This window comes from Copadichromis virginalis, linkage group LG9 (genome assembly GCF_057382275.1).
Source record: "Copadichromis virginalis isolate Kocher_CV1m ecotype Utaka linkage group LG9, C_Virginalis_male_GT1.1, whole genome shotgun sequence".
Classification (NCBI taxonomy): Eukaryota; Metazoa; Chordata; class Actinopteri; order Cichliformes; family Cichlidae; genus Copadichromis; species Copadichromis virginalis.
Genome location: NC_140626.1, coordinates 23,311,845 through 23,328,543, shown reverse-complemented (window position 1 = coordinate 23,328,543; position 16,699 = coordinate 23,311,845). Strand labels below are relative to the sequence as shown.

The window sequence follows — 16,699 nt, the reverse complement described above, 5'->3', positions numbered from 1 at the left end:
AGCCCTTAAGCTATGACGAGACAATTTTTTTTACAGCCCTGATAAAATATTACTCACAAAGTACACATTGCACTTGAGCAGGAGCTCTGCAGGCAAAGGGCAAAGTTCGTATGCCTTCAAGAGTAAAGCCTTTCCTTCTGAAAAACAACTACAACAAATGGCTGCCTGCTTTCTCAGAAGACAGAATCTGCTGTATTACTGATAAGACATGCAGGTGAATATCAAAGTAGGATAGTACTGGTATGTATGTTTATAAATGAAGCAATGAGAGCTTTTTAAAAAAAAAGCAAATATTTCTTAAAGATTTGCAAAGTCAAATTTTTTCATTAAGACTGGCAACAACCACCAGGAAAGGTATCAAAGTCAGCTAAAAGTAAACCTTAGTTTGTTTACAGTTAATGCTCTTTTTTTTTTAAACTTTCTCTTTAACATTGAAGGAAAGTGGAAGTGAGCCCATTTCCTGACCAGTGACATTTCCTGTTCAGGGAGAGCTGAAGAAGGAAGAGGATGGAAAGTGTTCACAGTGGGTAAATGGAAATAGGTCTATCCGATATCCTCACATTGTTCCATAATGATGTTTGTACAGGATCAACATTGCATCTGACCAATCACATTGTTATGATGTCATAGCTTTGTGACTTGGGGAAGAAAACTGCCGATGTCCACTCAGGAAAAACATCCAAAAAGGGGGCGGTTAGGGTCAGGGTTAGGTTTGAGGGTTAGGATGTGTCGTGGTTTGGGTTAGGGTTACGGGACTATAGTTACGGTTATGGTTAAGGGGTTATGGTTTGGTGTGTTGTGTGACGCTGTTTCTATGTCATAAAACTTTGACATCACGTGTGATTGGTCACTTGCAACATTAGTTATATCGATCCAAGAGCAACACCAACACGACAATATCAGATCGACCTAAGGAAATAATAAACACAGTATGCGATGGCAAATACATGCTCCCGATCCGTTTCTGTTACCATGTTTATCACATGCAAACACAGTGCATCTTTACCTGACATCAGCAAGTTCGTAATACACGTTCCTCATGTCGTCTTTGACGTACACGGCAACACTGGGTGACTCCAACATCTTCATGTTGAGCTGCTGCGGGAAGGCACTGACAAAGAGAGCTCTGATTGTGTCAATGCTGGTGATCTCATTGGGCATGCGAATCTGTTTGGTCTCGTCTCCGTACTGCAGGTACAGTACACCTAAAGGCAGGAAGCAGGGAGACTTGGTGATTAGTCCTTTCAAATGTTTCCCGTGACTAAGACAGTCCTATTTGAATTCCATAACTTGCATTAGCAGTGACGCATTGTTTCACTCCCATATGTTTTCTAAAGGCCTGAAGAATTTCAGCCCTGCACGCAGTGTTAATCTGTCAAGACAAATAGAACATTTCACGCAGTTCACTGAAATTGTGTCGGTGTTATTCCAATTACAAACCAGTGGTCTGCTTTTACTGTTGAGCTACTGTATAGAGTACTGACTGTGCAAGAATGCTCAATATATTGCAGTAAAATCATTGGGCTTATGTTATTTCATGTTAGTGCAGTAAACAATGCCAAAACTGTGGTGGTTAAACAAAAAGGGACGCTTGTAGAAGTTTGGGTTGGTTTAAAAACCCTTCAATGGTGAAAAAAATAAAATAAAATAAAACATCTAACAGCATAATTCCAGCCTTGTAAAAAGAGTTGGCAAGGGCCCATGTGACACGTCTGGTCATGGCCGCTCAGTGCAGATTACTGGCCGGACTCAAATTTTCAAAAGTTCCCGGTGTTTTTTTTCTTCTTCTTTTTTGTTTTGGTGCAATTTGGATCAACTCCTGCACAGTCCCGAACGGATAAGAGAGTCTGAATTGGGCTTCAGCATTTATTCTCAGTTGAACTGTGGCTTGGAAAGCATCAAAAACAAAAGTGCATGAATGTAATCATGTTGTGTGCAGGCTTTTGCTAAATATTTGTAATGCACTGCGCTGAATCTTTTGCTTATCACTTGCACAGGATAAATTATTTGGTACAGGCAGTGAGCTTGGGGGTGGGGTCAGGAAGAGAGGACAAAACTAGGGGTGGATCAGTACAAGTTGTGCATCAAACAGACCAAAGCTTGAACCTCTGAACCCTGGGTGTGGCATTTGTACTGTGCTTTAGAAAAACAGATGGCTCTTGAACAAAATTTATGGCCACGCCTACAGAGCAGTTGTATAAACAGTGCTGGGGGGGGGGAGACAGAAAAAAAACATTTCTATTTTCAATCTGCGATTCATTACCTCAAACAGCTTTGTGCTGATCTTCACAGGCAATCAGTGGCAACAATAGAACGTAATGAAATGATCAGAGCAGTTCAATCAGCTCGTGTTGTTGTTTTGCTCATATTTCATAAGAAATCATCCAAAATGTCACATTTCATTAGCTGCAGAGGCAAAATTGTCACTTGTGCATTTGTGCACTGGAAATAACTTGCTTTAAGGAGAGGAGGGTTTGGTTTTACTTGGTGTAACCCCATAAAAGGAGCTAGCCAGTAAAAGCTACCAGATGTTGGTGAAATATTATACAAGATCCTACATGCACCACGAGACAGAGTGAGACAGAGAGTGAGAGAGAGAGAGAGGGCAAATCCAGGAAATAAAATTGCTGAGTCTATCCGTTGCTTTCTCTCTCTGGTCTGTCTGGGTTCCTGTGTTGGAAAAACTTAACAAAGTGCCCATTTGCAGAATAAATTCATCTTTCCCCTGAGAGCTGTTACGTTAACGGCCGTGTAGTTTTCATCCAGATGTTCGCAACTAGGGCGAAAGAATTTGATGACAAAGCACCATTGATTGAGATTGCATCGTGCACACCTCTGTACTCTTATTTGCTATGACAAAGTTGAATAGCTCAGTTTTAACAGCTGCATTCCTGAGCACCTGGTTTCACTGAGGACTGGAAACAAATAGCTAGTGGGTTTTTCTGACCAAATGGGCACAGTTTTTCCACATCTCTCCAGTAAGACACAAAAGTCTAAAACAAATAAAGTCTAGAAATATATGCTCATCGCAGCGATTGAAATGCAGCGAAAAGGCAGACGACTATAATGCACCCGCAAAATGAAGAAATTCAATACACTTGATGCCACACTTAAGGATGAATTTGATACTCACGTTTGAGGTTTTAAGGAATCCCTGTTTTTCTGCTCGCTGTTAAGATGCTCTCAAAAAGCCAGAAGCTACTACACCAAAAAGACACTTAAAAGTCCCAAATGTCTGCTGGGACCAAGCGAAGCGTGTGCCTGTCTGTTTGTGTGTGTGCATGTGTGTGAGAGGCAGTGGTGGGAGGGACAGTGTTGTGAAGTGGTGCCCCCCACCTCCCCCCTTTTTTTTCTCCTCCCCTTTTTCCTCACACCATAACCCCCCACTGTCTTAACACTCTGTCTTGATGTTTTTGATAGAAGGACAGAGAATGATGGGACATGTGTACGTGCATGTGTAGAAAAACTTTTCAGACAAAGCAAGAGGCACTACTGGCACGGGAAAGGAATACGACACCCTGCAGTTTCATTCATTTTCACTTTGGTCAAAAGTCTCTCAGATGCTTGCCTATTATCCCGTGGCAGACGCCTCGCCGAGTTGTAGGCTGCGCTGACGCTACACTTTGTTTGGAGAGTTTTCTAAGACTTTGCATCCCTCTCAGCCAAACACAGCCACCTAATTCTGCACAGCTCTGAGCCTTTGCTGCATATGTATGCAAATGTAGCACCGTGCACGTTGATAAGACGACCCGTTTCTAATCCTGTCAATACCACGATGGCACACTGTGGATGCTTTTCTCCTATCTTTCACTACAGAAGAAATGAATACTAATTAAAACAAAACTGTGCGCTCAGGTTGAGAAAGGAGGAAGGGTGGAGACTAGCAGACGGATGGAGTGAGAGGAACAGATTTGGACTTTTAGTGAAACAATGACATCATACTGTGGTTAGGAGCTATTACAAAGAGTTATGCCAAGGTTATGCTAAAAGAACGTGTCAAACATTACTAATGCTAGTTAATGCTGTGAGTCTTTAACAGGGCAGATACAGGAACTTCCTTATAGCAAATTTATTTGGGGATTTTGAAATAGAGCATTACAAGATTGTCAACTGAATTTTCTCAAACTAACAGAACTGCCATGAACCCAAAAACTAATATAACATCCAGCATACCTAGTGAGCGGTCCTTTGTCTGATTGGCCGATCGCACAACAGGCAGGCTGGCACGAACCCGGCTGCCACGGGTGAAGGTTGTGGGCGCTTCAGCCTCAGACATGGTGTCCAATGATTCCAGGGAGGCTAAGGACAGGTGGTCGACCTGGTCGCCGATACTGTGCTGGGTGCTGGCGCCGTGCTTTGGGCTTCTGCTCTGAAATGGGAGCACATGGAAACAACACCGTAAGAGCAATACCCTGTACACAAGTGTACACAAGATGATACTTTACATGCTTTAGTATTACATTCTCTCAAGGACACAACAAAAAAAAATATTTTTTTCACAGTATAAGAAACTTCTTTGTGTTATCATGCATTTAGTGGAGCAGAAATAACACTTCCTGACAATGTCAGGTGTGCTGTGAGTCACACGCATTCTTTGCAAAGCGAGAAAAATAAATCTTTAATGGTGACTTTGACTGCAGCAACACACAAAAAACTATGAGTCTACTCATGCAAATGTGCAACAAAGTGTTAATACACGCACTACAGGATCTTCTGCTGCTATTAAATACACACCCACAGGTATGCATGGTTACTAAAAGTACCAACACCCTAAAAGAGTTCAAAGAGATTCCTAAAATGTTGTTCCAGAAAGAGAAATTTCTAGTAACCACTGATTAAACATCAGGACTTGTGTGATCAAAACGTGAAGATCAGTTCACTTCTCTGTAATCATATCTGCATGGCGTGGCATCCTCGAGCTAGGGATACAATAAGAAGATCTGTGACCTGACTCCTGAGCCCACTGAGCTATTGTGCGGTAAGGTAAGGTGAGCTCCACCTCAAGGGGAAAACTCTGAACACTGGGCTCTTTATGAAATTGCTCCCCTTTCTGGCAACAAAAATGGTGATGTAAAGCCATAGCAGATGAAGGCACAAGACTACCAGGCCAGGTCCTATGGGTTATCTTGAACAAGCCAGCCTGCACATGCTGCCATTATCTCACACTCATATTCGCAAGGGCAAAGAAAGAATGTACCGGTAAGCATATTAAGATAAGTGCAGTTGACAGATGTAGTTTAACCTGACAGCCAAGGCTGGCTGACAGACAGGGCAGACACTGATAGACTGACAGACAGGGCAGACACTGATAGACTGATAGACAGGGCAGACACTGATAGACAAGGGGGCACTTGGCTTTAGGAACATGGTCACAAAGCAGATGTTAGCGAGTGTGTGAACATGGTCACACAAACACACACTCTGACAACACTGCAGTATGATGCAGATAAGATAAAAGGCTGACTAACTCTGTGGGGCAATTGGATTTTCATCAAATACCTCTGAATGTCAAGCTCAGAGTGAAGGGAGGAGAGCATGGCCTGTAAAGACTGATGGAAGAAAAAAGAGGAGAGGAGAAAACAAAAAAGCAAAAAGCTTAGAAATGCCAGTGGGAGGTTGAAATGGAAAAGAAATGTTCATCCGACAAAACAGAAGAACCATGGCAACGAATCAATGTCGACGGCAGGCCATAGAACAGAGGAATGAGGCTAAGTGCAAAGACAGCCTAAGTGCAAAAGTTAAACATAGTCTAAAAAGTTAGATTGTATTTACTTTAAATCATCACTTTTTATATGCTTACGTTTGTTAAAATTAGCACTGACATGATAATCCTACAAATCCTACCTCTTAAAAATGTCTACAATAACATTAATTGCAGCCATTTATACAATGCCATATCCTTTAAAAAAAAAGACCATTTAAGCTCATCAAACTTCACATCCCTGTGTGATGTTTGCTGAGTCAGTATGCAAGCATTTTTCTGAAGTACCGTCACAGCAGCTGGGCAAATTGGTGAGCCACACCTCAACTTTTATAATTCCATTAAAATATGCTTATACTGCAGGACTCAGAGATTTAAAGTAATGAATAAAAATGTACTCTTATTTTGTTAATACATGACGATAGCCACTTAAATAATAATAACAATAATAAAAGAGAGGTCACACACAGTTGGGCTGTCACCTGAAACCAGTCATGTGTCTGGAATTTAATCTGACCACTGAATGATACATGACCTTATTCACTGTTGGTGGCCCTCCCACACTGCTTCTCATATGCTACTGTGTCACCCCTGGGAGTGTTGAATCATTTTGGTTTCTTCCATCACCTGTAGGTAGTAATTATGTCAGAGTGGTCTGGCAGTGTAATCCAGTGTTTTCTAAAACTACCGAAGTGGAGAAAACGGCAGCCACATTCAGACTTTAACTTTAAGTTCCCTTAAGGATCACATTTCTGAATTTGCTGTGCGAATTGATAGCGTGGTTTCAGATGTGCTTGGCCATGAGGCTGATATCAGTAAACAAAAACTTAAATTACTCATAGTTTTGGCTGGAACTCAAAATGTAGGGGAGTAGAGGAAGATTAGATCATTTTGTTCTTTGCTGTAACTTAGTTAAGAACAGAGTGTTTCCTCCTTGATTGAAGGCTTTATGCTAAGATAAGATAAAGGTAAGCTAAGCTATGCTAAGCTAAACCCCGCCTGGCTTCAAATGCATATTTAATTAGAAGGTCCTTAAACTATTAATTTTTTTTTTTTTTTTTTTGCCTGTCCCGTTTGGCTCTTTTGCCCTCAGAATTGTTGTCTAAAGGCAAAGAAAGATGCCCAACGGATTTACTTTACCAAACTGACCATCCCAGCCTTGCCGTAATGGTCCATTTGATTCACCTTTTATTGTTTATTTTATTTTCACTTACTGAATACGGGACAGACTTGACTGGGGGAAAGAAGGGGAGAAAGAAAGAGGGAAAGAGAAACAGCTGAGAAGAGGGACGGGGGAGAAGGGCAAAAGACAAAAACCAACAGAACGGGCAGAGAAAAAAAATGCATATATCAATCACCTGGGTCACCTGCTGAGAAAGAAAAAAGAAAGCAAGCAGAAGAGAACAAGAGTAATAGAATAAACAACATCACAATGATATATGGGAATATGACAGTAAATACTAAATGTTAAACATTATTGTGCAGCACATAAGATCAACAGAACACAGTGTGCTTTGAGGTAGGAGCCAAAAAGGGTGTAGTTTGTGGGTGTGATCACCCGTGTGTACACCTGTGAGCATGGACGCGCTTGTTTTTTGTTTTTTAAAAGGTTCCTTCATGTAATAATCTGCTAGAGGGTGTGGGGGGGCCACAGCCCCGTCCTCCAGGGCATGAAGCAGGTGTGGAGGAGATCAAAACTCCAGACATCCAGAGGCCCCCAGAACACAAGAGACCAAGGAAGACCAACAGAGGGGCAGCTGCGCCACTGTCCCGGAAAGAGCTGAGGAGAGTCCTAGATGAGGGCTCACTCAGCAGCCGCGGAGCAGAAGCCAGGGGGAGTTGCAGTGACGCGCCCGTGAGCTCCGCCGGCAGCCAGCTGCACCTGAGTGACCGAGCCCCAGGCCGAGAGGCCGGGGGCACCCCACCTCCGAAGTGGCCCGAGCGAGCCCCAGGCTCCAGGCCCCGATAAGCGGCCGCCAAGGAGTGAGCCGGTGTGTACCTGGACGCCCACCCCCGGACACAAAGAACCACCAACGCACCGATGTCTGAGGGAGTCCGCCACTGGCAGGGGAAGTGGTGGTAGAGGGAGATAGGCCTCCAAACCTTGGAGGGCCTGAGATGTCCCCAGAGAGGTGGCGCCTGACACCCAACCTGACATATAGACACAGACATACAGGCACACACAGATACAAACAACCATTCCCACCCTCATGCTCTCATATGCACTTACTCCACACTCAACCAACGTGGAGACAGACATAAAAAGACGCTGTACACACGATCACACTCCCCAAGCGTACTCTACAAACCGGGTCTAGGTGCCCCCGCCCCTGGAGGGGGGAACTGCACCCAGACCCAGGTGGTGTTTCCCTTTTCCCTGCGGTGGGGGGAGGCAGACCGCAGTCCAGACCGCAGTCGGATGGCCAACTCCTCCTCCTAGCCCCCCTGCTCCAGCAGGTCGCAGAGAATGGGGGTGAGAGAAGACTCCAAACCTCCCTCCACCCGCTCATTGTAGTGTTGATGCATGTGTGTTTTAAGGTGCATTTAAAACCCAGGAGGGCATGGAGCTACCTGCCAGAGAGCAGCAGGTAAGCGCATGGTCCCTCCTGCTAGCCCTCAATGTCTACGTGTATTTAAAATTGAGAGGTGGGCAACGATGCCAGGGGTGGGGTGTACACCCTGATGGTACTTTGGACTCCGTGTATCGTGCCCACCCCCAAGATCCTATATGTATGTGTAATGAGAGTGTGAGTAATGTGAATGTCTAAGTTGTGGGATAAAATTGAGGCAGAGGCAGCCAGAAGGGGACAGAGGGGGGGGGGGGGGTAGCCTCCTCTGCACCCTGGTGACATACCCCTACTTCAAGGCCCTGCATGTGTGGGTGGTTGTGGTGGAGCGGGAAGAGGGAGGCAGCTGGAGATGGGGAGGGAAGGAAGGGAGGGGCAAGTGACCCCTCCCTGGGGCCAGCTCCCCCGCTGACCCCAGTAGGCACCCCCACACTCCGCGACCCGCCAGGGAAAGGGGGCCCAGGCCCATCCAGACCGGGCCCAGTGCAGCAGCGCCGCCCGGCCCCACAGAGCCCTGGACAGTCCACCCAACCCCACCACAGAGAAAACTGCACCCACCCCACCATCCACTCATCTTCCAGACTACATAAGACAATAAACACCCAGGCTGAGATCTTCTTCCACCTCTCCTGTATCTCCCCCTCCTGCAGAGGGAGCTCCTGAGGAGAGGAAAGCTCCTGCAAGATGTGACAATCTCCCCCACCAGTTGAAGAGCCCCCCAGGTGGCTCGATGCACCGGCGGCACCCTGCTCCAGGGCCGGGCCCCCATGCACCCACCCGCCCACAACCCCGGCAACACACCAACCAGGACCCAAGCCCCCGAGGCCCGGTCCGGGTCCCAGCCCAGAGACGGAGCGCCCCCAGAACCTCACGCCCATCCCGGACCCACCCAGGGGCAGCCAGGCTACCAGGTCAGTAACCCACGTCCGTCAGCACAGACCCTCCCCTAGCCCCGCTGCACGCAGCCGCGAGGAAACAGTCACCTGAGAGCCAACAGAGCCCCTAACCGGACATGACCGCTACCCCGGGTTGAGCCCCCCAAGGAAGATGCCTCCGGGGAACCCCCCGACGCCCTAAGCCTGTCCCTACCCCCACACCAATCACAACAGTGAAGGCGGGACCAAACTATGACCCCCCACCCCCACTAGGTGATGGAGCTGATCAAAGGAGCCCAGAGCAATTGATCTGATGTGGTGGCAGAGGCTGTATCAAGACTAATGTAGTCTAATAGATAATTTCTATATTGGTTAGAATTAAGATTATTTTTATTTTTCCAGTTCATGAGGACTGTTTTCTTGGCTATGCATAGGGCAGTGAAAACCATATGGGCTATATTCTTTTCTGAAGTGACATTATCTAAGCTGCCCAAGAAACACACTAAGGGGGAAGTTGGAATGTTACATTTCAGACACTTCGATAAGTCTTCACATATCTCGCGCCAAAACTTCTGAACTGGTGGACAGAACCAAAGAGCGTGGATATAATTGTCCGGTGAATTGGTTTGGCAGTGTGAGCAGTTGTTGGTAGACGTAAAGCCCATCTTGAACATCCGATGACCTGTATAGTGCACTCTATGTAATATTTTGTATTGAATTAATTGAAGACTGGGATTTCTAATTAGATGAAAGGTTTTTAAGCAAATCTGAGACCAGAAGTTTAGGTCTAAGTTAACTGATAAATCCGCTTCCCATTTTGCAATAGGAAGTGATATTGATTCATCTGTTTTAGAAAGCATTCTGTATATTTTGGATAGTAATTTGGGGGGTTTAAGAGTAAGAAATTGAACCACACTTGGTGGTGTTTGTAGTTCAACTTGACCCGGTTTAAATTTCTTTTTTACTATGGATTTAATTTGTTGATATTCTAAAAATCTTTTCTTGTTGATCCCATATTGTGTAACTAGTCCGTCAAATGAAATAAATTCTGTTCCTTCTAGTATATGTTCTAAATATTTGATTCCTTTATCACTCCAATCTGAAAAGTTTATCATATTATTGTTTTGTAATATGTCAGGGTTGTTCCAGATAGGTGTACGTTTGCATGGGATTAATGAAGACGCCGTCAATTTTAGAAACTCCCACCATGCTGTCAGAGAAGAGCTGATGTTGATGCTTTTAAAGCATTCATGTCGTTGGATGTTTGAGCTGATAAATGGTAGGTCTGAGATCTCTAGATTATTGCAGAGTGCTTGTTCTACATCTAGCCAAGGTTCATCTAAGAGGGTGTGTTTTAGCCATCCTGAGATAAACTGAAGCCTGTTGGCTAAGAAGTAGTGCTGAAAGTTAGGCAGTTCTAGTCCTCCTTTATCCTTGGTCTTTTGTAGTGTTTTTAAGCTTATGCGTGGGGGTTTATTTTTCCAAAGGAATTTGGACATACATGAATCTAGAGATCTGAACCAATCTTGTGGCGGTTTAGTTGGGATCATTGAGAATAAATAATTTATTTTTGGTAAGACCATCATTTTTATAGCGGCAACCCTTCCCATGAGTGATATGGGTAGACATTTCCATCTAGCCAGATCATCTTCTACCTTCTTTAAAAGTGGGATATGGTTTAATTTAGTTAGATCTGCAAGCTTGGGAGAAACATTAATACCTAAATATTTTATATTTCCCGATTGCAGTGGTGTAGAAGAGGAATTATGGAAGGAGCAATTAATCGGTAGGACTGTAGATTTTGACCAGTTAATTGAGTAATCTGATATTCTTGCAAAAGAGTTTATCAATTCAATCACCCCAGAGATATTGGTTTGTGAATTTTGGAGAAAGAGTAACACATCATCCGCATAAAGGCTGATTTTATGTTCCACGTTCTTGCATTTTATGCCCTTAATTACTGAATTCTGTCTAATTGCTGCTGCTAGTGGTTCAATAAAAATTGCAAATAGTGAAGGGGAGAGTGGGCATCCCTGCCTGGTGCCCCTCAAGAGACAGAAGCTGGAGGATGTCTGGTCATTTGTTCTAACACAAGCTGTTGGGGAATTATATAATATTTTTAACCAGTTTATGAAAGAGGATCCAAAACCAAATTTGTGTAAAGTTGCAAATAGAAATTTCCAGTTAACTCTGTCAAATGCTTTTTCTGCATCTAAAGAGAATATTGTAGTTTCTAGGTTTTTACTGTATGAGTAGTCTATCAAATTAAGTAATCTACGTGTATTTGTTGATGAGTGCCTACCTTTTATGAAACCAGTTTGGTCAGGATGAATTAAGAGGGGGGTTATTTTCTCCAGTCTCTTTGAGAGAGCTTTGCAGATTATTTTAAGGTCTACATTTATAAGGGATATTGGACGATAGCTTGAGGGATATACAGGGTCTTTGCCTGGTTTTAGCAGGAGATTAATGTTTGCAGAATTCATATTTGATGGAAGTCTGCCCTTTTCTTTAATTTCCAACAACGTTCTGTAGAAAACTGGTGCTAGAATCGACCAGAATTCTTTGTAGAATTCTGCAGGAAAGCCATCTGGACCTGGAGCCTTATTATTGTGCATACTTATCAGGGCTTCCTGGAGTTCACCTGGTGTCAGTGGTGAATCCAGTGCCATTGCTTGAGTGTCCAATAATTTTGGAAGAGTTATATTGTCCAAAAACTGATCAATTTCTTTTTTAGATGGGTTTATTTGTGGTGAATACAACGTTTTATAGAAATTCCTGAAAATGTTGTTTATTTGTATCGGTTCATATAATGTGTTCCCAGATGAATCTTGAACAGCACATATAGTTGTTTTTTCTTTATTTATTTTTAGCTGGTTTGCTAGAAATTGACCGGATTTATTACCATGTTCGTAATTTTGTAGGTGTAGTCTTTGTACTAAGAATTTTGTTTTTTTTTATCAATTATCTCATTTAATTCTAGTTTTGTTTTGCGTATTTTGTTCAATGTTTCCTGATCTTGGTGGGACGCGTAGGCTTCTTCTAGTGATTTGACTATTAATTTAAATGATAGAAAACCAAAACCATAGTTAAAGTAAGAAAATATCATTTTTGGTACTTACTGTATATATATATATATATATATCTATATATTAAAAAAAAGAAGGAACACGAGAAGCTGGAGAAATACCAAGGGCTCAGAGAAGAGCTCGAGAGGATGTGGAGGGTGAAGGTAACGGTGGTCCCCGTGGTAATCGGAGCACTAGGTGCGGTGACTCCCAAGCTAGGCGAGTGGCTCCAGCAGATCCCGGGAACAACATCGGAGATCTCTGTCCAGAAGAGCGCAGTCCTGGGAACAGCTAAGATACTGCGCAGGACCCTCAAGCTCCCAGGCCTCTGGTAGAGGACCCGAGCTTGAAGGATAAACCGCCCGCAGGGGCGTGCTGGGTGTTTTATTTATTTATTTATTTATATATATTTATATATATATATATATATATATATATATATATATATATATATATATATATATATATATATATATATATATATATATATATATATATATATATTTTTTTTTTTTTTTTTTTTTTTTTTTTTTTTTTTTTTAAATACAAGCACATTTAGCCACAATAAGCTATAGCAATATGGCTATAGTGCAGTAGGGTGTCAAAGAAGAATCTGTTTAAAGTGACTTTTATTTTTATGTATCAATAAAAATAACTGTTTCACAGGAAGAACCTATGTGATATATATTTGCATTAATTTAATTTTCTCCCTCACCTTATTTACTTGGCAGCATTGTGCCCTAAATTAATGGGACAGGATCACACTGAAAAAGCAGTTAACTTCAATTGAAGCATAGGGGCTAAAGCTTTAGAGCCAGAATGATACAGGATTTTAAGGATCGATACCGATATTTGGTACTGTTTTTTTTTTTTTTTTTTCCATTCAGACACACAAAACAAACAGAATTTCCTAACAAAACTTGTTTGCAGTTGTTTATTTATTTGTTCATGCTCTACTGGTTGTTGCGTTTGTGCCATTCCAGACAAGCATGCTGCTAAAACGGAAGTTGCAGATTGCCTTGTGGTCAACGAGCAACTCAACACTGATAACATGGTGGAATGGTGTTTTTCCTGTCTCTTCTTAATTTTTTAGATTTTCATTTATCAACCATTATAAACGTTGGATCTGATAGACCGTCGAATATCTGCCGATAATTTCAGGCCCTCAACAAATCGACCAGGCTGTGAAACTATTACACCCTATTCAGTGACATAAACAGTATCCATGGCTCATCATAGTACTCAAGATAAGATCTTTAAACAATGGTGGCACGTTTCTTTGTTACAGCAGCAGCATTTCTTTGCAGTGACAGTACACTACCTTGACTATGCAAAAGAAGAGACATCATTAAATTGACATCCAAAATGAATCTCATTCACATGGAAGGCATGCTTCCTTCTTTACACTAAACAGTGGATAATGCTGGGATGGCACACCCTCGATAGTACAGAATCTAAAAAAAAAGAAAAGGATATTTATTGGATATGTACTCAAATTTTACTTCAAAGGGAAAGTTGTCTTATTTAAAATGTACTTTTTTAATTTCTAGAAAATGTTACAATGGGTACAATGTGACAGTTATTGCACAGGAGAGAAAGGCTGTTAAAGCGAAAGGAGTCAAACATAACGATGGAGAAAATTGCAAATGAGACCTTCTACCTCCCTGTGGAGAGGTGGGGTAATTAAGTTAAACCACTCCACACCACTCCACATCTGACAAATGAGGTGTCTCCTCAAAAGGTTAACAGTTTAGTTCAGATTAACTTCTCCGTCTCTCTCCCTCACTTGCATACGTGCATAGATTCTCAATTCAACACAAAATCTCTGTACATATCATATCGTCCTGAAGTATTTGAGCCACAGACGCTTCCTGTCCAAGCTTACCCCTTCCTGCCTTAAGGGCCAAATGTGAAAGCCACAGACCGCCCGCTGATTAGCAGTATAAAACCTGCTTCTGCCCACACATACCTATAGTACATTCCACAGCAGCAATTTCCCCTCACTTCAGTCAAAACCAAACGGCCTGTGATTCTGCTTTTTCAGCAGCGACTGCCTCTGTACACCACATTGGGTCTGACAGTTATGATGAATGTGAAACTGAGACATCAACATTAGCTCATACACAGGAACATGACAAGTCATAAACTGATGAAAATAGCCCCTTGGGAAGGAACGTGTCTAGAAAATTAAGCTCGAATCTGTCAAAGAAATCAGAAAATGTCGACTTCAACGACGGCTTGGTTGTCTGGTGCTGCAGCCAGTGTCAGCGGCCTGTTTTTCCTTTTTCTTTTTTAAAAAAAAGTAAACCTGTGTCAAATAGTCATCATGATTAGAGTATGTTAGAGCAGCTCTAGAAATAACTCAGTGGAATTTGCCTCATCTAAATGCTGATGTTGTGTGGCTTAGAGCCTTTTCCTCAGGCTCTTGCTGGAAAAAAAAAAGAACTGTCTTGAACACTACTTGCTGGAGCCTTATTATATTAAATGGATGTCAAAAACTGTACAGTGTGGGCAAGCAATAATTAGGCAAACAACCATGCTTGCGGAGAAAATAGATGCAAGATAAAAGTGTTTCAGTCAAACTCTGTCTGTCCCAGTGTGTGTGTGTGTGTGTGTGTTTGAAAGCCAAAGAAAGACGGATACACAGAGACACTCAGTGTGTGCATGAGTGAGTCAGGCCATTGTTCCAGAAAATCTGACCCGAACCCAGGACATCCTGCAAACATTTATGCAACAGTGGTCTGACAAACAGTATGTTGTCATGAGAAAGCAAGCGTTGGCTTGCATGTCTGCATTAACAAAATACATGTAATATTCAAACTTTATAGGTCAGTGCTCTTTCATACTATGCCCCGTACACTTCACTTGATTCACTTTTCACTATACTTCCACCTTGTGATCATGCGTGTACAGTGTGGGTGCTTTTCACTGTAACCCGTCTTGATTATTGCAATGCTACTTTCACTGCAAGGACAATGTTACATGATTTCACAAAGCAGAGCAGAATATGTTATATCACGGTCCCCTGGTCTTAGTCTGACAGGTTGACATGCGGAGTTGAGCTGGGGCGATTAAAGTAAATTACAATTGTTAAGAATAATGGCAGCCACCATCAGGGTCTTACTGTGTCATTCACTGAGATTTAAGTATAGATATGGTCCAAAAATTGCCATGCACCCCACCTGCTGCCAGTCCACACAAAGCCCACTGATTGGAGCTTGACTTCTTATAGAATCAACGTGGTGTTATAATAGCTTAGCCTAGCTTTCACCTTAAAAACAGGGGTATTAGTCTGCTTTCCCTGTAGTCATGGTGATCATTTTCCCCTTTGGGCTGCATAACATTGGAGATCTTTAAAAAAAAAAGACACAATGCAGGTTTCACAAGCATCCCAAAAAGCCAAAGTCGACCCATCTGTGGCTGTATTAGCCTAAACAACATCCACTACCAGGGTCCGACTACAATAGTGTTCAGTCACACGTCATGTTCTATGTAAACAAACACAAAGAATGCACACAGGCAACCAGAGGAACAGGTTTCATTGACTCGTTCTATACTTCCTTGCTGGACATGAAAGAATGTAAACATGAGAGTTGAGGTTGAAGCTTTAAACACAAACTCAACTGTTGTGAGCACAGCTTTCCACTTAAGATGCTAATTTGGCTCGAGCTCTGGGGAGCAGAGCTCGAGCCAAATGTAATTACCTGGTCCGATCTGCATGAAAGACGACGGTGGCTCGGTGTACTGTTAACCCTTCGCTCAACTTGGTGCTATAAGCGAGATATCAGAATGAGACAAGTTGAGCGAAGGGTTAACAGTACACCGTTGTCTTTCATGCAGATCGGACCTGCCGTAGTTGATACGATAGGAATGAATGTGTAGTAAAACATAATCAAGAAAAGAGTTCAACAATGGAAGCGCCAAATTGTCAGAGCTAATTAGCAAACGTGAGTCAAAAACTTAATGCCGCTGCAGTTCTACACAACTCCGAAGCATAAAGCCCCTGTCAGTCAGCTGGTCAGCTCTCAGTCTGTATGTCTGTGGACAGACCATCACCCTTTGTCTACCTTAGCCTAAATGACATTATTCCAAAATCCCCCAGTCATCCATTCCTATTCACTGCTACCGAATCCCTCCCTCCCTCCCACCTCTGATGCATTCCTCCTCTAATCCCCTCATCAAAATCCCCAGATGACCTTTCCAGAGATGGTTATATTTGTTTAATTGTTGCATTCATTTATAGCGTCTACAGCTGACCATGGACGTGTGAAAAGATAAGATCCTACTACTTAAAAAAAAAAGTTCCAAAAATGTATATGCAAACAGTAACCTTGACTGTTACCATCTCATTCGTAAAATATTACACCGAAAAATCAAATGTAACCACAGTGCACTGCAGGATGATTATCTCTTACACCACTTAGGACATGCTGGACAACAGCTGAGCAACACTCCCCAACTGATTTTATCTGCTCACACATATACAAGTGA

The 16,699-nt window shown here is 42.7% G+C and overlaps 1 protein-coding gene across 2 annotated transcripts in view; it reads right to left on the bottom strand.

The window, feature by feature from the left end:
- Positions 1-16,699, bottom strand: part of kiaa1217 (KIAA1217 ortholog) — a 99,649-nt gene that overhangs the window by 23,049 nt on the left and 59,901 nt on the right. Inside the window, exons 3-5 of one of the 2 annotated variants that reach the window (XM_085468263.1) lie at positions 5,469-5,549; positions 4,174-4,369; positions 1,007-1,205 (exon numbers count right to left, since the gene is read on the bottom strand). In XM_085468263.1, the coding sequence (XP_085324389.1) occupies positions 1,007-1,205; positions 4,174-4,369; positions 5,469-5,549 (476 nt within the window). The remainder of the gene's footprint in view (positions 1-1,006; positions 1,206-4,173; positions 4,370-5,468; positions 5,550-16,699) is intronic. The other variant, XM_085468264.1, reaches the window with a different exon arrangement.